Source organism: Phocoena phocoena, chromosome 4 (genome assembly GCF_963924675.1).
Source record: "Phocoena phocoena chromosome 4, mPhoPho1.1, whole genome shotgun sequence".
NCBI classification, from domain to species: Eukaryota; Metazoa; Chordata; class Mammalia; order Artiodactyla; family Phocoenidae; genus Phocoena; species Phocoena phocoena.
Window position 1 is genome coordinate 24,578,798 of NC_089222.1, and position 26,374 is coordinate 24,605,171.

Here is a 26,374-nt window from a genome sequence, read left to right on the forward strand (position 1 = left end):
TAAAAAAAAAAAAAGAAACATACCTAAGTTTAAAGATTAAAAAATGAGGTGCTAATATACTACTCAATATCTAATATTTAATGCCCAAATTAGAAAGTTTCCCCCTCTGCCTTTAAGACTTCATCCTAAACTCTCCCTTCTCATCTTTTAGTCCCGATTGGTTGTTAAGGTTGACAAACTAAGAAACAATGTACTAGAAGTCAGAATACTAGGTTCTACTTCACTATTTTTGCCATGAATTTAATTTTGGCTTAGTCTGTTTCCTCACCACATTCTACAAACTTTCATACACCTAAATAGCCTTTAAAAATGGTGAAGTCCATATTAACAAATTGAAGGAGAAAAACCTATGATCATCTCAATCGATGCAGAGAAAACTTTCAACAAAATTCAACACCCATTTATGATAAAAACCCTGCAGAAAGTAGGCAAAGAGGGAACTTTCCCCAACATAATAAAGGCCATATATGACAAACCCACAGCCAACATTGTCCTCAATGGTGAAAAACTGAAACCATTTCCACTAAGATCAGGAACAAGACAAGGTTGTCCACTCTCACCACTATTATTCAACATACTTTTGGAAGTTTTAGCCACAGCAATCAGAGAAGAAAAAGAAATAAAAGGAATCCAAATTGGAAAAGAAGAAGTAAAGCTGTCACTGTTTGCAGATGACATGATACTATACCTAGAGAATCCTAAAGATGCCACCAGAAAACTACTAGTGCTAATCAATGAATTTGGTAAAGTAGCAGGATACAAAATTAATGCACAGAAATCTCTGGCATTCCTATACACTAATGATGAAAAATCTGAAAGTGAAATTAAGAAAACACTCCCATTTACCACTGCAACAAAAAGAATAAAATACCTAGGAATAAACCTACCTAAGGAGGCAAAAGACCTGTATGCAGAAAATTATAAGACGCTGAGGAAAGAAATTAAAGATGATACAAATAGATGGAGAGATATACACCATGTTCTCGGATTGGAAGAATCAACATTGTGAAAATGACTATACTACCCAAAGCAATCTACAGATTTAATGCAATCCCTATCAAACTACCACTGGCATTTTTCACAGAACTAGAACAAAAAATTTCACAATTTATATGGAAACACAAAAGACCCTGAATAGCCAAAGCAATCTTGAGAACGAAAAATGGAGTTGGAGGAATCAGGCTCCCTGACTTCAGACTATACTACAAAGCTACAGTAATCAAGACAGTATGGTACTGGCACAAAAACATTGGGATCTCGCCAACGTGGCTCCCCAGCCGCCTCCGGGGCAGGCTACATAGATCAATGGAACAGGATAGAAAGCCCAGAGATAAACCCACGCACATATGGTCACCTTACCTTTGATAAAGGGGGCAAGAATATACAGTGGAGAAAAGACAGCCTCTTCAATAAGTGGTGCTGGGAAAACTGGACAGGTACATGTAAAAGTATGAAATTAGAACACTCCCTAATACCATACACAAAAATAAACTCAAAATGGATGAAAGACCTAAATGTAAGGCCAGAAACTATCAAACTCTTAGAGGAAAACATAGTCAGAACACTCTATGACATAAATCAAAGCAAGATCCTTTTTGACCCACCTCCTAGAGAAATGGAAATAAAACCAAAAATAAACAAATGGGATCTAATGAAACTTAAAAGCTTTTGCACAGCAAAGGAAACCATAAACAAGACCAAAAGACAACCCTCAGAATAGGAGAAAATATTTGCAAATGAAGCAACTGACAAAGGATTAATCTCCAAAATTTACAAGCAGCTCATGCAGCTCAATATCAAAAAAAAATGAACAACCCAATCCAAAAATGGGCAGAAGACCTAAAGAGACATTTCTCCAAAGAAGATATACAGATTGCCAACAAACACGTGAAAGAATGCTCAACATCATTAATCATTAGAGAAATGCAAATCAAAACTACAATGAGAAATCATCTCACACCAGTCAGAATGGCCAACATCAAAAAATCTAGAAACAATAAATGCTGGAGAGGGTGTGGAGAAAAGGTAACACTCTTGCACTGTTGGTGGGAATGTAAATTGATACAGTGACTATGGAGAACAGTATGGAGGTTCCTTATAAAACTAAAAATAGAACTACCATACAACCCAGCAATCCCACTACCAGGAGAAAACCATAATTCAAAAAGAGTCATGTACCAAAATGTTCATTGCAGCTCTATTTACAATAGCCCGGAGATGGAAACAACCTAAGTGTCCATCATCAGATGAATGGATAAAGATGATGTGGCACATATATACAATGGACTATTACTCAGCCATAAAAAGAAACGAAATTGAATTATTTGTAGGGAGGTGGATGGACCTAGAGTCTGTCATACAGAGTGAAGTAAGTCAGAAAGAGAAAAACAAATACCGTATGCTAACACATATATATGGAATATAAGAAAAAAAAAAAGGTCATGAAGAACCTAGGGGCAAGACAGGAATAAAGACACAGACCTACTAGAGAATGGACTTGAGGATATGGGGAGAGGGAAGGGTAAGCTGTGACAAAGTGAGAGAGTGGCATGGACATATATACACTACCAAACATAAAATAGATAGCTAGTGGGAAGCAGCCACATAGCACAGGGAGATCAGCTCCGTGCTTTGTGACCACCTAGAGGGGTGGGATAGGGAGGGTGGGAGGGAGGGAGACGCAAGAGGGAAGAGATATGGGAACATATGTATATGTATAACTGATTCACTTTGTTATAAAGCAGAAACTAACCATTGTAAAGCAATTATACTCCAATAAAGATGTTAAAAATAAATAAAAATGGTGAAGTGCAATGTAATATACGACTCATGCATTATGCATAAAACATAAAGTATCAATAGCAAGAAAACAAAGCCAGTCTTTCTACAATGCTAAAAAAAATAAAAGCAAATGTATATTCACATTTCAATTCCTAATTACAAAAAGCAACCTCTGAATCCTTCAGGTTGTTTTAATGTATAATTTCCATCCACAAATGCTTTCCATATTAAGGATAAACACATCTGTGCACCCAATTTCAAGTTGTATTGAGGGGACATAGCTCACAGTTAAGAATTTTGGGTGCAAGGGAAAAACCTGAAGGTGCCAGTCGGAGGACACATACATTTCCAAGAGTTGGGGGGAAAAGCATATGATCACAAAATGGTAACGTGAAGTATTAAACACTTGAAACTTCTGTTTTCCCTCTTAAACAACTAGACAGAAAGAGAACTCCAAAATAAGAGTTTAATAAGTCTTGGGCCTTTATTAAATATAAGCACCACATTGCTGAAACTGCAACTGAACTGCCAGAACAGGGCTACAGACACCATGTCTGCCATGAGACTAGACTCTAGTTCCAGGCACAAGATGTTCTAATAAATAACAAATGCATCAAGAGCCAGCACAGAAGTGTGACAGAATCCGGGGTCTAGGCATTTGATTTTTCTCCGGGTGCTACTTGAGAATGGACACTGCCATTAAAGATTTATTACAGTAACAGGATAGTGATAAAGCTTTAGCTAAATTATAGGCCAACCAATGAAATGGAAAAGCAACATGCAATATCAGATCAATTAAATTATTTTCTGTATAATTTTGTACAGAGGTAGGGTCATGATTACACCGTACAGAGGACAGATGAATAACCTCAACTATACCTATTAGGTGAAGATGATTTCAAGCCATTAAGAGAAAAGAAAAGTGGCCCAGAAAAAAAATTAGGCTATAGAAATCAAATGAAAAAACACAACACTAAGATTTGGGGGAGAAAGGGGAAGGAAGGGAATGAGCTACTGACTTACCAAAAAGAGAGCAAAGAAGTGGGACAGGGAGTCTGAGCCCTCAGGGCCAGAATGAGGAAAAGTATTCAAAGCCTCAAAGGGAGCTTCAGCAGTGAATACGGAAAGGGATGAGCCTGTTAACTGTTTCAACGGAAAAAGAGAAACAACACGGGGAACTTTTCTAAACCATCATTCACGGGGGTCAATTAAATGCCTAACTCAAGCAGGGCAGGGCAATTAATAGGAGGTGAGCTTTGTTCCAAATGGTGACACCGATTAGTCCATTTCCTCCTGGCAACACCCTCAATAGGTGGATACGATTTTACAGATGAAGAAACTGAGACCACACAACGCCAGGTAACAGAGACTGGTACCAGAGACGGAGCACTCATCCCCTTAGTTGCACTGTCTCCCTGCAAGAGCCTATAAAAATCTTTACCCTTTTCTGTGGAGAGAGACCTTGGCTCTCCGGAATTTCTCAAAAGAGTCTGGGCCCCAAAAGTGACCCTCTACTTGAGAGAAAAGTTCCCTTATAGAGGCTACGAGGCTCTTCCAAGCGCACGAGGCTTTGGAACTCTGAAATACACCTGGTAGAGATGGAAAACCAGACATAGAAGCCATGCTTCTCCCCTGAAGATACCGAGAAAGTAGAAAGCAGCCCTTCCTCTCTTCCACGAGGCGTGACTCAGGGACGGTGCCTCCCCCAATTCGCTCTGTGTGTCTGTGTGTGGCTGGGGGGCGGAGACCGGGGGGGGACCGGGGGGGGAGGGGCGGTCTCCGGTTTCCAACTCTCTTCCCCAGACATTCAAGGGTTACTCGGCCAGGCCTGGAAGAATGCGTGGGAATAAACAGATGGGACTCGGGGTGACAAGGGGGCCCGGAGGCGCAGGGAGGGAAACTGCCCAGGAACACGCCGGGCCGGGTCCAGAGGCCCTCGGCACGGAGCCCGCGCCCGCACCCTGAACCTTACCGCCGCTTGGCTGCAGAAAACGAGGCGACCGCGCAGGGCTGTTCTTCGAGCCTGGGGCACGTCTTCGGGCGCCGCCGCTCCAGTGGCGGCCGCGGCTGGCGGCGGCCGGCTCCCGGCCGACTCGCACGCCGGGCAGGCTGGCGATCCGCGGCCTGCCCAGTCGAGGCCCTGGAGTTCGAGGCCCCGGGACGCCGACCGCGCGCGCGCCCCTGAGCCTGCCCAAAGAGGAAGGGTCAGGGCGCGCCCGCGTACCGAGCAGCGGCGGCGGCTGCAGCCGAGACCGCTGGCAGCTTCGTCCGCCCTCGCCCGGCCAAGCCACTGCCCCGCTTCCCCCGCGCGAGCTTTGGCGGCGGAGCAGCACGGTGAGCGCCGATTGGCCCTCGGGATGAATGTCGTACGGCACCTCTTCCCACGGATTGGCCAGGCCTGCGGTGCGTGCGAGGAGTAAACAAACCCCGCCCCGAGGCTTCCCAAAGAGAGGAGGGGGCCGCGAGGCGTAGCAGCGGGGCGTCAGGCACTGTGCCGGGTCCCTGGGCTGTCCACTGGAGGTTCTCAGTGGGTCTCCCGCAGGGATGTCGCCAACGCGGCTCCCCAGCCGCCTCCGGGGCAGGCTACAGGCCTGAGGCCTAAAATTTATAGACACACCCTTCCCTGCCCCTTCCCCCGGCTTGGGTGGGAATCTTGACTTTTCCATCCACCCCCATCCCCCCGGGCCCAAGCAGGAAAACCCCCATCTCTCTTAGAAAAGGAGGAACTAGGTCATCCCTAGTTCCCAAGCACAACTCCGTCCCCAGTCACTTGATGGGTCACCTCCGGGGCAGCAGCATGGAGGGGCAAGGGGACGAGTGATTGAGGCCACGTGTGGGGACGAGTGTGCGGTAAATTATTCAGACAGGGGTTAGAGACCGCTGGGCATGTGGCTTCTTCAGTACACAGGCAAGTAAGATCCAAACCGGGCCAGGTCACCATGTCACGTGGAAGCTGAAGAGAAAATCGCAGCTCCCACCCCCCAAATACCTGTCCATTTAGTTCAGTATTAATACATTTTGTGCCTATCTGAAAACCATGTGTGAGCTTACATTTTAGTGGGGTGGGAAGGACAATATGCAAAAGAAATAAGCAAAATATAAGCTATGTTACATGCTGGGACCTGCTTTGGGGAAAATATGTAGCAGAGAAGGTGTTTGAGGGATGGCTTGACTTTTAAATAGAGCGCTCAGTGAAGGCAGCAGGAAAGGCACCATTTAAATAAATGCCTAAAGGAACTGGGGGAGGTGAGAAAGCACCTTTGGACCTTTCTCTGGGGTGGAGTGGAGAGATAATTTCTGCATAATTGGTACGTAGATAAAGTCCTAGGTGGTCAAGAATGCTGAATGCAGTCTCCTTGGACTCATTCTAAAATGCAAAAGCCCCAATGGAGTCATTACCTTGCATTTTGCAATAACAAATCAATAAGATTTATTTAGTTTCCACAGAAATTTTGTGGTTTCAACTTAAATACTTTTCAAACATCGTAAGCACAAAGATACAAAAATGAGGAAAACAGACGAAACCTCCATCCTCAAGGAGCTCAGTCTATCAGGAGAGATGGATTGTTAATCACCTCAGGTCAAAGTGTAAACTGTCCAAGTAGAAGTAGATGCAGAGCTGTGCTTGGGCTAATGGGGGAGGGAGAAGCAGTGGATGTTATTAAGGAACTGTACCTCGGAATCTCTTTATCTATGAAGACAACTCAGTGCTAAATTTTGGAGTAAGGCTACGGCAATCAGGGATTCTCTAACCTCTTTGTAAATTTTTAAGGTGAGAGTCGGAAGATAATATTAAGTTAAACCACATGAAATTGTTAATATTTGGCAATTTTCATATGACTCGTAGAGTTAATATGAGGATTTTGCTATGTAATACATATAGTAAGTGTTCAGTAAATAATGGTGATATTATGATCATTTGATAATAGTGCTTTTGAAAAGAATGATTTAAAAGTCAATGTTTCATAACACCTTCCAACGCCTTGAAGTAAAATGGGCAGTGCAAGTTTCAAATTTTCCATATACTGGTTTGATCTAGCTGTGAATTTCCATGACCTAATCAGGGTATGCTGTAAAAGACACAAAATGCTAGTTTCACGGCAGGCCAAGAAATTCAGAATAAGGAACAGCTTGGTTTTCAAGCCAAAAACTGAAAATTCCCCAGAACAGAATAAATTGTCAAGTTGCTTCAGGGAGGAAAATTCATGTAAATCAATTTTTCATTCCCACTCACAGTTCCAATTTAGCAATTTGCACAACAGTCAGCTTTCTCTCTTCCTTCTCATTTCCCCATTAAAAGATCTGATTTCCTTTGAAAAGGAAAATAAAGCTTCCACTATCTCCAAAGCAAGAGAGTAGATGTTTGAAACACGACAGAACACTTACTGATTTGGCAAACACTTACTAAGCGCTTATTGTATGCCACCAACAGTGCTAGGCATTGGAAATACACACATAAATGTCCAAAGAGCTTTGTTCATGGGCGTTCCTTGTGCTTAGAACAATCCCCCAGTTCATCCACACCTCATCTACACATGCCTTCTCATCTAAGCTGAAACAACACTCTCTCCAGAAAAGCTTCCTCTGACTCCCGGTCTCCAGCTCTTGGCCCATAAAATTGTTTGTCTTTCTAATGTTCATCAAACTTCTGATTACTCATTTAGTACCTGTATCCTGTTAGACTGTTAAGCTCCCTGCGATTCGGATCTATGCCATTCTATTCACTACATTATCCTCGGTGCTTGAGGGAAGCTCAGTAAGTTTTTATTGAATGGATGAGTGTGCCACAGCCTAGCACGTTGGAAAGAGGAGACGAGCATAAATAAAGTCTCTACTTGTATATGCGGGGCAACAAACAGACGGCCATGAAAGAGACAGATCTGCTAAAATTAAACCTGAGGAATTTCCCTGTGCTGCCCCTCTCCTGAAGCTGGATGCTGCTTTCTAGAGGCATAGCTATAGTGCTCCTGGACCGATGTCTCTCAAACTTTAATGTACCCAGGAATCACTTAGAGATCTTATTAAAATTCAGACTCTAGATCAGCAGGTCTGAGGTACCCCACCTCAGAGTGGGGTAGAGTCTGCATTTCCAATGAACTTCCAACTGGTGATGCTGCTGCTTCACCAAACACCACAGTTTGAGTGACAAGGACCTTAGTGACACCTTTTTACCATTCCCCAAAATCCATAGTTGTCTACACTTTTGTAGTTGCAGATGACTTTTTTAAAAAATAAATTTATTATTTATTTATTTTATTTATTTATTTTTGGCTGCATTGGGTCTCCGTTGCTGCAGGCGGGCTTTCTCTAGTTGTGAGGAGCAGGGGCTACTCTTCTCTGTGGTGCGTGGGCTTTTCATTACAGTGGCTTCTCTTGTTGTGGAGCACGGGCTCTAGGCATGCAGGCTTCAGTAGTTGTGGCACGCGGGCTTAGCTGCTCCGCGGAATGTGGGGTCTCCCCGGACCAGGGCTCGAACCTGTGTCCCCTGCATTGGCAGGCGAATTCTTAACCACTGCACCACCAGGGAAATCCTGCAGATGACTTTCTAAAAAGCATCCTGATTTCACACCCAATCCATCCAGTGACAGACAAAAGAAATAACACTTAAGTGAAAAATGTGTTACAGCGAGGCCTTGTCTTCCAGAGACAGTTGTATTACGGGCAGTTTAGTCACATTAAACTGCAGAGTGGAATCAAAGCCTTGGAATTTCCTCAGTGAGGGACACAGCTTTCTCCTCAGTTCATTTCTGGAATGACTTTGTTCAGGCAGTGGAAAGATTACACAGCCACCATTAATAGAAGTAAACTTTTCTTAATATCAAACCTAAAATTATTTTAAGATAAATATCTTATTTATCCTAAAAATATACATTATATGTGAGGTATAAGAAATAATGATAATATGATCTAGCAGTCCCACTCTTGGGCATATATCCAGACAAAACTATAATTCAAGAAGACACATGCACCCCTATGTTCATAGCAGCACTTATTTACAATAGCCAAGTCAACCTAAATGTCCATTGACAGAAGAATGGATAAAGAAGATGTGGTACATATATACAATGGAATATCACTCAGCCATAAAAAAGAACGAAATAATGCCATTTGGAGCAACATGGATGGGCCTAGAGATTATCGTACTAAGTGAAGGAAGTCAGAGAGAAAGACAACTATCATATGACATCAATTATATGTGGAATCTAAAATATGACACAAAGGAACTTATCTACGAAACAGAAACAGATTCACAGACATAGAGAACAGACTTGCTTTTGCCAAGGGGAAGGGGGATGGGGGAGGGATGGAGTAGGAGATTGGGATTAGCAAATGCAAACTATTACATCTGCTAACTAATACAGAGGAGCATGTTTACACACTGGCTCCTGTCCCCATTGTTTAAACATTACCCATATGGTGTCAACTTTCTACCATTCCAGGCTTGACCATGGGTGAAAAATGACAGAATGAGTTCAAATGAGTATTCCAAACTGGGAGGCAGAGAAATCCCAGCTCATAAAACCAGAGATACGGTAAAGTAAGATGCTGTCAGGTTACACCTGGGCAGCTGGTTGCTACAACTGGAATCAAAAAGTGGGCTAAGAGGATGTGAAGTGGGGCAAGAGATGACCAATACTGATATAAATAATTGGATAATAAATGGAGGACAGGCAACAACTCTTCCTTACAGTAGAATTCCATGAATAAATGTAAAGACATAATGGAAATAGAAGATCACCATTATTAGGCAAATATTACAGAAATGATTGTTGCAGACAGGAAGCATCCGGGGATACTAAAAACTAGTGAGTGAAAGTGTGATGGGAAACAGGATATTTACATGGTCTAAAAGTATCTCCTGTGTGGGATGAATCGGAAGATTGGGACTGATATATTGACAGAGTTTGGTGATGAAACTGCGATGCTGACAGAGACAGGACCTTCTGGGAGAGACAGGACAACCCTGTGGGCTGGGTTAAAGAATATGAGAATTCCCTGGGATCTGGTGGCTAATAACTTTGCCCAAGTGGTGGGGAAGAGGGAGAGGTAATTTAGTAAATCTAAGGTATTTGCCTTACAATCTCCACATCCTAGTGGGTTGTTTCTAAATAGCAAAGAATCCACTATTAGTCCCTATCACCCTCATTTATTTTTTTCCTACAATTTCTTTTACATAGCCAGATTCTTTACATATATATATATATATTACACATATATATACACACAGATATATATATGTATATTTTTGGCCGCGCTGCATGGCTTGCGGGATCTTAGTTCCCCGATCAGGGATCGAACCTGGGCCCTTGGCAGTGAAAGCACGGAGTCCTAACCACTGGCCTGCCAGCGAATTCCCTAAAAATAATTTTATAATATTTAATACAATTTATAGTCACATACATTTCAGAAAAGTCAGCTCCACATACCTGCCCCTTCCTGTCCTCCTCATTAGACTAATAGGACTTTGAACAATAAAATCAAAACCATACCCCTTTCTTTCTTCAAATAATTGAATATTTATTATCCTTCAAAATTCCTACAGAATGAACCATGGGCTCCCCTTCGGTCAGGGAATGGAATCCAGATTGTCCAACTGAATCCTCTGCCATCATCATCGGGATGTCGCTAGTTTATGTGTGCGGATGTGAAGCAACGAAGAGAGAAACACTAAAAAAGAATGGCTTTAATACACAATATGTACAGATCACTCACTGTTTCGTTATAATTTCCCAAATAATTTTAATGATAATTTTCATAATGGATTTTAACAGCTGCTAGGTTAATTCCGTCACATTAGCATTTGAAAGTATGTTTCTTCCAGTTATTTAAAATTTTTCTAAACATTTAAATATACAGTATATTTTCACAATAGACTGTATCATCTTTTTTCCACTACAAAGAATTAACTCTCATCTCTAGTAATTTCCTCTGTGCAAGAATGTAGAGTATAGAATAAGCCTAAACAGGATCTAAAGAGGCAGGCTTACAGAAAACCTTTCTTCTCTAACCATATTAAGCCTCATTTTTTTCTTCTTCCAGTTAAAAGGGAAACACAAGTCCAAATTTATCTTGAGTCACAACCGAAGTTAACATATGCTTATTTCTCTGTGACGTTCTTAATGTGCAGAAACCAAAACAAGAAATGGTATTAAATAAGAATTTCCAGGTAAAATTAAAAAATAAATCCAAAAGTTAAAGTAGACAAAAGGTAACGGGAAAATTCCCATACACATGAAAAAGATTCCTTTTATTCTGCATCCTTGATTTTATCTATAGATTTTAACAATGATTTATGATGTTCTCAATGACCATTTAATAAAACTATGAAATTCATAAAGAACATGAGAGAAATAAAATTATAAATTTACTGATGCATACAAATTGGAATCTATATTAACTGTCTTGCACAAATAGGAAAATTTTGAATTAATTTTCCATAAAATCATTCTGAAATATTTACACAAATCAGCTTATTTTAAATAAAAAATATTTTTAGGATTATGATACCTATGTACAAAACATGTATTTGTACACTTTACTTAACATTCTAAGTAAAGGTGTCTTTGAAACTTTTTTGCTATTATACAGTGTTAGTGCCACACTACATAATAAGTATGTAAGAAATACAAGAGCTCTTCTGCTCAGTACATTACAAAGTCATGTTCAAAGGCTATATACATTTTGCCCAGGAGGGTTTGAAAATGCTACTTAATGACTTCTTAAGTCACTGGACTGATTTTTTTTTTTAAGTTTTTATAAAGGATATTCCTTTAAGGATATGGCTCCTTAAGCAAACAACCCAATTAGCAAATGGACAAAAGATATGGACAGACATTTCAGTAGAGGATAAACAGATCGCAAAAGAGCACATGAAAAGATGTTCAACATCATTATTAATCAGGGAAATGCAAATTCAATCCACAATGAGAAAACCACACACTTATCCCAGTGGACGAACGTAAAACACAGTGACAACGTCAAATGCTGGTGACAACGTTGAGAAAGTGGATCCCTCATACATTGCTGGTGGGAATGTAAAATGGTGCAGCTATTCTGCAAAACAGTTTGGCAGTTTCTTGTAAAGATACGGCTCATTTAAATTGGAAACCTTATCATTTATTTTCTACACAACATAGGTATCTATACAGACACATCCATTTTATTTTAATAAACCAAATGTAATGTAAAGTGGGGGGAAAGACGATGGAAATAGAATAACAGAGAATTTCCAAAACATCTGATTCTGCAGGTTCCTGCTTCTATCATTCCCATTCCCATGATCATTCCTGCATCCTTCTAGGGGCAAAGGTCCCATGGGAATATGGTGACAAAATAACCAGTGACTCACAATAGATGCTGGTGCCAAAATACTTACAGCTATGAGGATCCAAAACTTTAAAAAACAATGTGATTCTTGACGGCCTATTTGACTTCTCTGGAGTTACCCCTTTAGGCTGGTTTGAACCAGATGACCTGGATTTGAGTATGCAAGATGAGGACTCTGGGACCAGATAGATCCAGGGTGTGTTTTGGGCTTTTAATTTTAATTGAGAAACATGATATAAATTTCCCAAAGGGATTCAGAATCCGCTGGGATAGATTAAAGCCTTCTCTGGGATGATTAGAATCACTTCTCTGGGATGATTAGAATCACTTAAAGTTGAAGAGCCCCAGGGTCCAGCTATGTCTCACCTCAAAGAATTTTAAAATTACTGCCAAACTCCTGGGCTAGATTACTTTTCAAATTAAAGACTGGTCCTCAGTATAAGAGCCTTGCAAAAGTGGGTATTTCTGAAGTTTCTTCCCTCTAACATGAGAGTGTTTGGCATTCCTAAGATTCAATCTGTTAGTCAACTGCAGTCAAATACACAAAACCTGTGAATAGAAAGGCTTCAGTTGTACCTTCGAAAGTTAATATGTGTATATATGGATGTGTATCTCTACACAAATAGATATGCAAATATACAAACATACAAAGACTTTAAGAATAAACAGTATGAGGATTCTAGTTCTCATAACAAAGTAGTCCTTCTTAATCCAGCAAAACATATTTTACTGTAACACATAGAAGCTGCTCCCTATCAAGAAACACATGTAACATCAAGGACAAAATGTATATGCAAAAAAAGTTGCACTTACAAACACAAAGTACAAATTCGTCCCACAAATATGAAGGCACAGAGTTAAGTTCTGTGGAAGCAGACATGTTTTCTGCTTTCAGGGAACTTCTAGTTTGGTGGAGACTTGCGCAGAGGCAGATAAAAGAGTAAATCATCTCCTTTGTTCAGAGATGAAAAGGAAACAAAAAGGCAGATCAAATCAAAGATGATCTGGAGACTACATTAATCCCATACTGAAGTCATAAATTCACTCATTAAGACCACAGAGAATGCAGACACGGGGGTGAGGGTAGGTGGATAAAAACAGCAGAAGACAACTACAGCATGACATTTTTTTCCCACCTCATTAACCAGCAAAGCAGAAACGCTATTTATTTTAAGATACTACTACTTCTTTTTGCTAACAACTATTTCCTAAGGTAAAAATGAAGCAGAGAGAAAAGGAGTACGATAGACACTCTAATTCACTGAGTCTTCAATTTTCTTCCAACAGTCTACATCACTGGTTCTCAACTGCGGGGTTGATTTTGTCTCCCAGGGGACATTTAGCGATGTTTGGAGACATTTTGCCATCATTAAGTAGATGGATGCTAGTGGGTAAAGGTCAGGGATCTGGTAAACATCCTATAATACATAGCACCCAAAAACAAAGAATTATCTGTCCTCAAATGTCAAAGATGCTGAGGTTGAGAAACCATGTCATGGTTGGATATAAAAAAATTTAAAAATCAGTAAGTCTATAGTATAAAAGCATTTAGTACCACTTTAGGAAGGATTGTACAGGAAGATTCTCCTCCTTGATAAGATAGCTTGATAAGATAGGAGATCTCTCCTAAAATTATCTGATAGACCCATAGTGAGGAAGTAAAACATTCTGAGAAATATTAGCATAGAAATTTTTTTAACTTCAATTATTAGCATACGTATGAAAAATAAACTTGAAAGGACAATTTTTTGCTCAATTGATTCTGATAATCAGCGCTTTCTACAACCACAAAAGCAAACGTGGTCATGTTTCTGATTTAGGTCAAATCTGACAAAAGATCTAGTAAACTGTGTTACTAAAAAAAAGGCCAGACATATTAAAAATAGAAGATTAACTTCTAAACTAATGGAAGAAAAAATTAGCCACTGATTTTTGAGGAGATGCTCAATTCCAGTAGAAAGATATTCAAAGTTATTTTTCCACATTATCTAAAAGATATTTCTCCTTTATTTTGTGGTTTCATGATGAGAAAGAACAATGTGGAAAATGAATGAAATAACAAATGTTTAGGTATTAATAATATCACAATTCAGTACATCCTAATACAAAAAGACAATTATTTCCTATGGACATCATACCCACTGAGGAGCAGACTCTATAAGAAATAGTAAAACAGAGTGGCTTTCATATGACTTTGATAAGAAAGCTTTTAATTGGCCACTAAGCTTTGTAAAAAAGGATGTGAATAACAGAAAGAATGAAACGAGTAAGATGTTATCAACATAAGGGGATCTGACTTATTACAGTAAACAAAACACCTTGACTTAACAAAAATATTTCCAAGTCTAATATCTATTACCTGTCTCTGAAATGGACGTACATGATAGGAACAGCAAACTTCCCTATAACAGTCACTTCTTTAATTACATTATTATTTAACAGTGAGTTCTATAACAGTAGGACTTTATGTGATATGATAAAGCCTGACCAAGAGGGAAATAAATACATTATTGCTGCAAATCTAAAAGGAACCTAGCCCCCAAACAGGGAGGGGCAAATAACATGAGAACATGTTGGAAGGTGGTCAACTTGCCTTAGGACAAGTTTACATCTGGCCTGAAGCTACTCACAACTCTTAGCTCTTACCTTACTCTACCTTGTTTCTATCAAGTGAGTTTGAAAATGTAGGACTCATGCTGTTCCTCTCTGTGGATCTCTGGCTCAGTGGCTGAGGGGCAGTCACTAGCTTGACTACACTCCCATCCCCTCTGTCAGCTACCTCACTGCACAAATCTCAGAGAGATGAGTAGATTGGACAAAAACAAGAAAGATACCTGGACAAGCAAAATACCCCAATGAAGGCAATTCTTAAGTCAGCAATAAATTAGGGCACTTTCTTCAAATTAAGCTCTGTCGACTAGGCACTTAATAAAAACAAAAGACGTTTACACCAGCATCTCAACAAGTAAGAAGGATAGAGAAGAGGAGAAGAAAGGCAAGATTTATATTTACTACGTGTATTTTGTAAAAAATGAGATTTTATACTTTACCCAGAAATCTTTGAAAGAAATGCTATCTGAGAAGGAAAGTATTCTCCTATTCCTTATGAATCAATACCCTTTTTGGTTTTATTAACTAAAATGATTTTTTTCAGTGTTTTTCAATATATAAAGAAAGCTCAGATTTTGGTTAAACAAGGAAAAATTAAGGCAGTGTCTTTAAACCCAATAAGGGAAAGAATTGACTACCAAATGAACCTATCTAAGAGAGACACATTGAGCTAATATTTGGATACAACACTGAACAATTATGGCTTTAAATAGAAAATATTAAAATTCAAATATCAAAATTCCACATTTTCTTGGTTATTCTTTCTTTTTAACTATATGGACTTCAAAGAGCCCACTTCATTTTAAAGAATTAAGGAAACACTTTTCACATCATTTTGGAACAAAACACGAACAGTGCTTGACCCGGAACTATTAACTCAGATAGTAAACAATTATGTTCATATTGGCCCAGTACAAACAGGAGGAGGACCCGTGACTGTCAAAACATGGTTGGAAATAGCTAGTGTCCTTTGGAATTTGCTATAAAACAGAAGATTTAAAAGTTCTGAGGTATTGTTGCCTTACAATCTTACCAAGGTTTAGAATTTTTTCAATGAGTTTTGTTTTGTTTTCAAAAAAGCAGTGCTTTTTCTCTCCGGTTGCAGAGCTCAGCTCGTCTTCTCCTCTCATTCATGGTCGTATTGCTGTCCCTGAGCTTTGTCTCATCTGCACATCACAGCAACCAGCCATGCGTGGCTTCAGTCATTCCATTAGTGCTATGTCTTGTTATACCAATTCATGGAGCGTTTCACTGCTTTGACCCAGTTTCCCATATTCTTTTCATATTCTTGCCATTTCTTCTGTGGCTTGAAAACTATTTCACTTTGCCTCAGTTTCTTTAGTTCCTCCTTGTCAGTCCAAAACCCTATAGATGAAAAAATTTACTCTCAAGTTTTAAGGCAAATAATGAGTCCATAAAGTTTATCCACAAACCTATGTGAACTGGTACACAGGTGAACAGTTATTACTTTAAGACACAATTCAAAATATTTTGTTGCTTTGAGCTTGGTTAGATTGACTATCCCTGGGCATAAATACATCAGGATTTTAAAATCTTTTGGTTTCTAACTAGCAGCTTTATTTCTGTGTGGAAGAGCACCAAATCATTTCTAGAGCAACCACATCCTGCCATCATTTAATTTCATGACTAGCTCTTAAGAAAAAAAAAAAAAAAAACCCCAAGTAAGAAATAGTAGGGGCTTCTCTGGTGGTGCAGTGGTTAAGAATCTGCCTGCTAATGCAGGGGACACAGGTTCGAGCTCTGGTCCAGGAAGATCCCACATGTCGTGGAGCAACTAAGCCTGTGAGCCACAGCTACTGAGCCCACATGCCACAACTAGTGAAGCCCGTGTGCCTAGAGCCCACGCTCCACAACAAGAGAAGCCATCGCAATGAGAAGCACGCACACTGCAATGAAGAGTAGCCCCCGCTCACCACAACTAGAGAAAGCCCGTGTGCAGCAACGAAGACCCAAAGCAGCCAATAAATAAATAAATAAATTTATTTATTAAAAAAACCAAAGCAAAACAATGATAAATTAAGGTTTTTCTTTTTTTTTGGCGACACTCTGCAACTTGTGCAGTATATTAATTACCCGACCAGGGAACGAACCCGGTCCCACAGCAGTGAAAGCACAGAGTCCTAACCACTGGACCGCCAGGGAATCCCCCAAGTTAAGATTTTTGTCATATATCTTGAGGTAAGAGGCAACTCCTCAGGATATGCATAAAATTCAAAGTTGGGGATTAATATAAAAAATAGTTTCTTTTTCAAACTATTGCATTTCATACAAGGCTTTTAAATTCCAGTTCAAAATAATCTTGTAGTTCTGGTATATATTGTTCTTTACAAAGAGGATCATGTGATTTATAATAAAAAGCAGAAGAAAACATATTATAACTACGATCATACGTAGTCTGAAATGGTAGCGATCCCTTGTTAATAAACTTGGTACATCTCACTTACTCTGAAGTATTAACATAGTTGACAAGTCTTCAAGAAGTACATTTTTCTCTTACCAATAAAGCTGACACATAAAATTCTTTCTTCTAAAATTCTCCATCAGGCCACATTCTATTTACAAAGTCAGTGTTTTAGACTGTCTATATTTAAAGATATTAATTATTTTATGGAAGTTATTAAAAGACTAAAAATAATCTTTATTAGTGTACTACAAGTAGATAAATCTAGTCATGAAAATAAGTATGTTCTTAAAATTCTTATTTCCAGAATTTATTATTTATACTTAATGGCATACATACTCTTAAAAGTCACTTTATTAAATGTGTATTGAACAGACCCAGTTTCTGGGTGAATTTTGAAAATACAGAGAATTTGCGTAGCCTTCATGTCTCATATTTCTTTTTTTTTTTTTTTTTTTTTTTTTTTTTAGCGGTACGCGGGCCTCTCACTATTGTGGCCTCTCCCGTTGCGGAGCACAGGCTCCGGACGCGCAGGCTCACGGGTCCAGCCGCTCCGCGGCATGGGGGATCTTCCCGGACTGGGGCACGAACCCGTGTCCCCTGCATCGGCAGGTGGACTCAACCACTGCGTCAACAGGGAAGCCCCATGTCTCATATTTCTGAGAGAGAAGTAATCCAACCAGAAATTTCAGATTCTCTGAGGAGGTAAAACTGTTCCCTGTAGTTAGTGAAGTATCTCTCTATTGAAAAGTTTTGAAATTAAATACAGATAAAATGAAGTAGATACAACTCAAGCCACTATGTTATATGTAAGAATAACTTGCATGTGTCTGTTATTTAAAGTGTATTAAATGTTCAAGAGAATTTGACATATTTAGCTTTATAAGGCGATAAGTGTAGATCAATTTGATTAACTTTATAAACAATATTGGAATGCTTATGAGCATTTGGCTTACTGTAATGATAAGCTTAATTTATTCATTTTTCAAGAGCTGTTTAAATACTGGAGAAATTTCTTTGTTATAGTTCTAAGTTTGCTCAATTAGTCATGTGAAATTATTAAAAATAACATCAGCTGTATTGTACTTAAGAGTTGAAATATACAAAGTAACTTAAATTTGTAAACGGGAATGACCATTTAAGGGGAAGTTATTTTCTTCAACTTGAATTAATCAAACACCAATCAATGAACAAATGAAAGTGACTGTTTCAATTTTATTCAAAGTTAACAGATTTTTAGTAGTATAAAGTATAAGGTGAACTTACCAAGATTTGATGCTTTTTGGGTCCATAACTTTAATTGCTAAATAACAGCCTAAACTTTTAAGTGTAAGTTATCCTGTTTTGTACAAACACTCCTCCCTTCCATACAGGAACACAGGAAAACACTCCCAGTGTCCCAAGCGTCATCCTGCTCCTAAAGAGCCCTCTAATTGGCCTCCCCATGTCTGTTCTTTACTCCTCCCAACTAATTAGTGAAAACACTAATTGCCAAAGTGATTTGTTCAAATATAGATCTAACCATGTCCTTCTGCTTAAAATTGTTCAGTGGCTCTCCAATGCATTCAAGATCAAGTCCAATCTCCTCTATATGAAGAAGCCACCATGACTGGACCTCTATGTACCTCTCCAGCCTCCCCTCTTGCTCTCATCCTATCAGCACCATAATGGGCCAGTACCTTTGCACGAGCTGCCTTCTCTACTGGACCACTCACCTCTATTCTCTCCTCACCTGGTTGTCTGCTAAGCCCTTCAAAATTGAACTATACGTTGTCGCCTCTGGGAAAGCCTACACCAATTGCTTGATACTGTGGCTGTTCGCTGGGCTTATCACAGAAGAATAATAATGGGTTGACTTGCTTGACTGCTCCCACTGGAGACTCCCAGAGCAGGGACTATATCATTTAAACTCTATTATTCCCAGCAGCGACTCTCATGAAGCAGGTGCTCAACAAACGTTCACTAAATGAAAGAGTGGAGTGGTTTCTAATGCCAAAGACAAGCTTATCTAATCAGAAAGTTTACCCAGAGACATTCCCTTGCTAAAGACCAGAGCAGTTGAGAATTAGCTTTCCTGGTCTCATTCTTCTGACTGAAGGAGAGCACCAAGGAGGGAAGAGGTGCAACCAGGCCCACCCACAGAAGAGATCACTGGAACATTTTGTGAGTGATGTGCATATGTGTATGGGGTCTAATGGACACCAAGGCTTTCCAGACCCTCTCTATCTATAATTTTGTGATTTGGGAGGAGAAATGCTATCTGTAAGAAATGGTTTTGCAAGACAGCTCTCGTTTTAATAAAACCCACACGTACCAACAGCAAGACCAGCTAGAGAAGCTGCACCTACGCAGGACATATCAACGTGGACGGGTCTGTCTATCGTCTCATTAATCAGGTCTGAAGTCATCTGCATGACAAAACTGTTCTTACAAACTCCTCCATCTGCTCTGTGGGGAGAAAGATATTGGAGATAAATTACTGTAACAAAAGCATAAATACATTATTAATTCTTTTTTTAAAAGCCACACTTTTTTTTTAGATCCTTGATTTTATTTTTAAAGTTTAAAGATTCTTATAATACACATATGGGTGCTAAGATCCTCTCAGATTCCATATTGGGTTTTATTCTCCTTAAATCCAAAATTAGCTTTCCTTCCTCTCCAAATTCCTATGATCAAGAATTTTGTTGCAAAGAAGGTAAGCATAAGTTCTTTTTGAAATCCTGAATAATCATAATCATGAAAATGCCAACAGCAGCTACCAGTTAACTTCTAATTTCTAATTAAATCTATTAGGAACAAAGTTTACCTACCGAATTTTTCTTACAGGAATGTGGATCTCTTTCTGCATCACCTCATATAACTGTTTGTTTCTAGTTAAAAAAACAAGGAAACTATTTAGAGGCAGTTCATATCATAATAATTCTCTGTTTTTTTCCAATCTAGAATAATAACTGTGGTTTTATTTACATGACATTTATAAAATATGCAAAAGAAAACACTAAAGAAATATATTAGGCTAACTGGATGTCAATAACAGATGGTCAAGTAAACAAGGTTCAGGCCCTTCTGTTTTTCACTTTGATGCAAAAGAACATAATTTTTATTTCAGAACTAAATTTAATCTGTTACCATTCCTGCAAATAAAAATTTAAAGCAAGCATCCATTTAATAGGTATGGATGACACACCATAAATAGCATCTAATAGAAATCAAATATAAAAATAATGATTTTGTAATCAGAGAAAATGTTATTTTAAACATTACAAATGTTCCATTTGTTCCATTCATGACAGCTGCGTTTTTAATTTTAATGAGCTACACCTGCCCCGTAACAAAAAGACCAAAAGAAATATACATAAAGAATAATTCTGATGAGTCAATCTTTGAGTATAAAAGAAGCATTATTAGTTAGAATTCTCCTTCATGAATAAGGAAATAAAAGACTTTGAAAGTCCAAATTTTGAATCCTTTATGCTTAATAAATTGGATATTTTTAAAATCATTCAGTTTTCAGATATCAAATCTAAGTGGTACTGGTACTATTAAATGTGAAAAAAAAAGAGATGCAAAAAAATTAGTAATAATAATAGATTATATCATATACAGTATGAATTAAACTAAAGTATAAACAGTTAAAATTAAGAAATTAAAAAATTTAGTTTAGTAGAAATTAATAAAAGGAAATAGCGATACTGTATGGGGAGGGGGGAGTTTCGGGCAGGTTCTGGTACCTGAAAGCTATGGACTCCAATATTGCTCGTACAAGGTGGTATTTATTGGTGGAAGACTTCAAACCCATAAAAGAGGCACATGCACAGGGGTCATTTAATGGAGCCTGAAGTAAAAGACAGTAATATATTATTACTGCTCTATATTATATCTATAGACTTGAAGGTATATTATACAATAAAAACATAGCCATGTTAGAGAAAAAAAGAATGCTCATTTAGAGATAAATAGTTTTAACATAAATGATAGCCCCAAAATGATGTTAACTATTCAGATAACCTTTTGATAGGACTTAAGCAAGGATGAGTCACAGATATTAGACTTATGGGCTGGATCTTCTGTTTGCACCTGTACCAAGAAAAGGGACTGACGCCCAGAGTAATAGATTATGAAATGCTTAGCTTGATATATGAGGAAAATGGAAAGCAATGCCAGTATTTCCCCTTTTCTCCAACTGTAAAGTGTTTACACTGAAACTGTTTACCATGTAGAGTGGTTTTTTGAGGATATTAAGTTAGACTTAAGATAAAAAAACTACAACACAAAAAAGTGTTTTCCAGTGTCATAACTTACACCCAATATGTTGTCAGACTTTCAAAGTAAACTCTATTTCTTAGCTTAAATAGTGTTTTTTCTTTTCTTTTATATATTTTATTTATTTATTTTTGGCTGCATTGGGTCTTCTTTGCTGTGCACGGGCTTTCTCCTAGTTGCGGTGAGCGGGGGCTACTCTTCCTCGTGGTGCACGGGCTTCTCATTGCAGTGGCTTCTCTTGTTGCAGAGCACGGGCTCTAGGTGTGCGGGCTTCAGTAGTTGTGGCTCGCGGGCTCTAGAGCACAGGCTCAGTAGTTGTGGCGCACGGGCTTAGTTGCTCCGCGGCGTGTGGGATCTTCCCGGACCAGGGCTCAAACCCGTGTCCCCCGCATTGGCAGGTGGATTTTTAACCACTGTGCCACCAGGGAAGTCCTAGGCTGGGTCATTTATGATATTAGGCAATAACACTAAAGAATCTGCCTGTCAATGCAGGGGACACGGGCTCGAGCCCTGGTCCAGGAAGATCCCACATGCCGCGGAGCAACTAAGCCCGTGTGCCACAACTACTGAGCCTGTGCTCTAGAGCCCGCGAGCCACAACTACTGAAGCCCGCGTGCCACAACTACTGAAGCCCGCACACCTAGAGCCCGTGCTCTGCGACAAGAGAAGCCCCCGCTCACCACAACTAGAGAAAGCCCATGTGCAGCAACGAAGACCCAATGCAGCCATAAATAAATAAATAAATATTTATATTAAAAAAGAGAACATAGAGCTGTAGATTTAAAAGAAAAGAAAAGAAAAGAAATGACCCTGCCTAACATCTGCATTTAAAAGGCATAATCTTGAGCTGGAATTATGTATTCATCAGACGAAGTTTGTATTCATCTTTCTGTAGCCAGAAATGCAAGATGATTCTGGGACACAAAGATGAAACACAAAGATCTCTGTCAGGCCTTGCCATCTCACAAGGAAACAGACAGAAGAGTCCCAACACACCTATGCAAAGTCATGACAGAGGGACAGGCTAGTGTTGTCAGGAAATGATGGTCCCCAGAAGCTCCTTCTAGCTTCAGAGCTTGACATACTATCTTTACCTGGAAAACTTTCTACCACACCTCCTCCTACTTAATCCTACTCCCCTTCCAAATTTTGGCTCAGCTTCCTCTGGGAAAACTTCGAATCCCAGAAAGTAGGTCAGGTTCCCCACTATCCATTTTTATGGAACCTTGTAACTTCCCATCATGTCATGTGCCAGTTTATAATCACAGATATTTGTGTGATTGTTGAAACTTCATCTTCTGTGCTACACTGTTAGCATCACAGGCAGAGAAACTCATCTGATGTGCTCACGGTGTGTCTCCAGGGCCTAGCACTGCACCTAGCCCCACACAGGGGATCAATACGCATTTGTTGAATCCATGAACAAATAATACTTTTCCTAATGCCTTAAATGAAGAAATTCTATATTACATCTTATCTTTATCATAGCCATGATTTTCCTCCTTGTGATCTTATCTTTCAAATTTATTTTGAAAGAGAATTTTTCAAACTTATTAAAACATCTTTTGGTGATTCACTCAGTAAAAGCTAAGTTATATAGTAAAGCTGGTCTATATACCAAGTGATATAATACTGTATGACAAAGATGGGTCAGACTCAGCCAGTTCAATTAGTCCCTAGTAGTATGTGATGGGTTTTTTGTGTTTTTTATGGCTGTGCCGTGTGCCTTGCAGGATCTCAGGTCCCGACCAGGGATGGAACCTGGGCCCCGGCAGTGAAAGAGCTGAGTCCTAACCATTGGACGGCCAGGGAATTCCCTTGCTATGGTTTTTTTCTGCGTAAAAATTACTTCTTCCAATATACCACATAAAATCCTGGCCTGAAATCACTTTTGTACAAATAGCTATGAACATAATTTACCGTTAGTAATAGGCCAACTTGAGGGGTTATAAATTCCATAGAAACCTAAAAATTTCTTAATAGGGTACAATGTCCCTGCATTTGTTAGTCCAACTGAGTCTCTCTTTGGGATGATAAAGCAGGAAAAACACTGGCAAGGTACTTTTAAGGGCCTGGTCACACCTTGCCAGGGCGGACAGCCTCCAGCCACACCTCCAATCTATCACTGCCAGGCCCATCAAGTGAGCTTTCCAGAACAGCAGGACTCAGCAAAGTTGTGTGTGGCTCTCTAAGCAAAACCAGCAGACTCCTGCCCGGGCCACAGGTCCTTGTCCCCACTGGAACCTCAGCCTAATCCGCTGGGGACTTGCACAATGGTTAAGGCCACCATACCTCTTGTCCTTGTCAAGCTAGACCCTAAAAGTAAGTTCTTCTGGCTCCAGTTATGTATTCCTGTTGTCAGAGTATTTTATGCTCTCCCAGGAAACAGCAGAGCGGTTAAGAATCTGGACCCCGGAGTCCTAAAGCCAGCTCTGTCACTCACTAGCTGTGTGACACTGCCCGTGATAGAACTGCTCCAAACCTCAGCTTCAGGATGGGATGTTAAGAGTATCTTCTACCTTGTTGAGTGACTGAGGATTAAATGAGACCGACGCGTGTAATGAAATTAGGACAGTGCCTGAGACATAGCGAGTATTCACAGGTTAGCTGCCACTATAATTTATATTTTAATTGTCATTTCTTACTCAAAGCCTTCCCACTATTACTCACTTTCTTCATAACTCTTTTACTATGCCTTTTCAACTTTTCCTTCTGTTGTCAATAAACTCCTCTAACTCTTAACTCTGAGACGTGCCTTCCACTGATTTTGTGGTTGGTTGCTATAACGAGCCTGGCTCTGTGCTGGGCAAATGGCTTCAGCTGCAGCTATGGAGTGGAAGGTCCACAGGCTTCCATACACAAGGACCAGAAGGACTGTTCTAGCCTCCCATGACTACCGTCAGCCACCATGCATCTGCTGTCAGCAGACACGTCGCCTCCCCCGTGTTTGCTTAGGCCCGCATCAATATCGTGCTTTATATCCCTTTACCTTTGCATGGCTCATATGTCCCAGTCACTCACAGAACTAGGGGGGGAATTACAGGGGGAGGGGTTCTCAGCAAACTGCTTGAATCCTTGTCTAAAGCAGCCATGTTTCATGCCCTCGTCCTACTGCTGCCACCACAACTGCAGGGGGAGAGCACAAGTCTGTCCAAGGCTTGAAAAGACAAGGTGGCCCAATCAGATTCCCTCCCCTGGAATCTGAAAGAGGAAGCGCTTCAGAGGGAACAGACGCGAAAAGGATGCGCAAGATGGAAAAAGGTTGTTGTGTTTATATCCAAACTGTGAAAAGGCAGAAAGTATAAGGAAAAGAATGACAGTTAAACAGAAGCTATGAGGAAGAAAGGGTACAGAGCAAAGCTGGTAAGGAGAAGGGAAAAGCACAGCCACAGAGAGGCAGAAACCACAGAGAAGAACACTGAGAACTGCTACGTCAGTTGCCAACTCCTTTCCAGTCCTGGTGCTCAGGAGTGTGTGAACAGCCAGCTCCTCTTGGGCGGGCAGGGGAAGAGAGGGAGGTGCTCAAGCAAGCCTGTTCCTTGCAAACCCAAGAACCTTCACTGGAGCATGACTCCTCATCCGCTGAAGACTGGCATTTGGTTCACGGTCCTGCCATCCTACTGTGTAGGGCCAACATCACAGTAACTTTAACATCAGGTAGATGGCCACTGATTCTTGCCTCCGATACCTGTGAGGGATGCTCTGCTCTAGCATGCCCCTCCCCAAACCTAGACAAAGCCACAATGGCTGCACCAATTGATGCCACTCTGTGTACAGCCCTATGCTCCAGCCCATTCCCTAAAGTGGCTGCCCCACAAGTTCCCCCTGTCCTCGAAGTTCCTCCAATGCCCCTTTCTCAGATGATGCCCCTGAGGCTATTAGGAGCATTCAATATCCTGCCCACCATTACTGGCAACTGTAACAATATTCTAAAATTAAAGGCAGTATCATAGATACTTGACCCTTCCTTCCTTCCATTCTCCTAGCCCGCATTTTCTCTAGTTGTTGACGTTGGCAACTTACAAGTGATCTCCCCACTATTTTCTGAACACCTTAGTATCAACACACTATTGTTGTTTGAATTAACTTTTGGTTTCCAATTAAGAGTTTCATTTTACATCAGGAAATAACGAGCCTGCGGTCCTTCCCCACCCCACCCACTTCAACATACTGCCAGGTTGCAATCATGGCAGGACAGGGACATTTTGTTAGCAACATGAAATTAAAATCACATCTGTGATAGTGTTGTCTAATCTTTTGGACTTTAGCAATACTTTGGTTTTTTTAATCACATAGTTTACATTATTTTTACAGGCATATGAACTGGTGGAGAAGTTAGAGTTGCCAAGGCAGAGTCACAACTAGGTCCCCCAGCACATTTTTCAAAAAGGGAAGAATCCACAGTAACCTAATTAAACCCTCCCTTTGCTGATGACAACTATTCATCCAACCTTCCTCCTTAAACCTCAATCAGACAAATATTCTTCATTACCTGTCCTATCATGGATGCTATCTGGGTGCGTCACATCACTCTGAAGAGGATGCAATGCAACCTTTTTATGTAGTTAATACATTTTTAGTCCTTTGTGATAAAGTATATAGAAGGAAATTATTACAGATATTAAAATAATGCTCATTTAAAAATCTAGTTTGAAAATATGGTATTTTTAGGGATTTAAAACCATCCTGATCTAACTCCTTTCACCAGGTTCTACATTGTATTATCCAAACTTCTAAATTTTGGATTTTTTGTAACTGATTGCTTGAGTATAGATGGACTAGAAGAAAGGGAAATTTTTATTTTTTGAAAGAAAAAAATATTTAGAGGAGTATTAAAGGACTAATTATCCCCCCAAAAAGGAATTTTGTTTATAATAATATACTTGAAAACAGTTTGTAAAAGTCTTTGTAACACTCTGCTAAAATTAAAGGTAGTATCAACAGATCTTTCAATTAAATACAAAGTTA

At 39.8% G+C, this 26,374-nt stretch overlaps 1 protein-coding gene across 1 annotated transcript in view; it reads right to left on the minus strand.

Moving 5' to 3' along the window:
- Positions 1–15,763: 15,763 nt before the first annotated feature.
- Positions 15,764–26,374, minus strand: part of GK5 (glycerol kinase 5) — a 71,878-nt gene continuing 61,267 nt past the window's right edge. The window contains exons 13-16 of the mRNA XM_065876431.1: positions 20,875–20,978; positions 19,954–20,013; positions 19,455–19,588; positions 15,764–16,083 (exon numbers count right to left, since the gene is read on the minus strand). Coding sequence (XP_065732503.1) covers positions 15,935–16,083; positions 19,455–19,588; positions 19,954–20,013; positions 20,875–20,978 — 447 coding nt within the window. The 3' untranslated portion in view covers positions 15,764–15,934. The remainder of the gene's footprint in view (positions 16,084–19,454; positions 19,589–19,953; positions 20,014–20,874; positions 20,979–26,374) is intronic.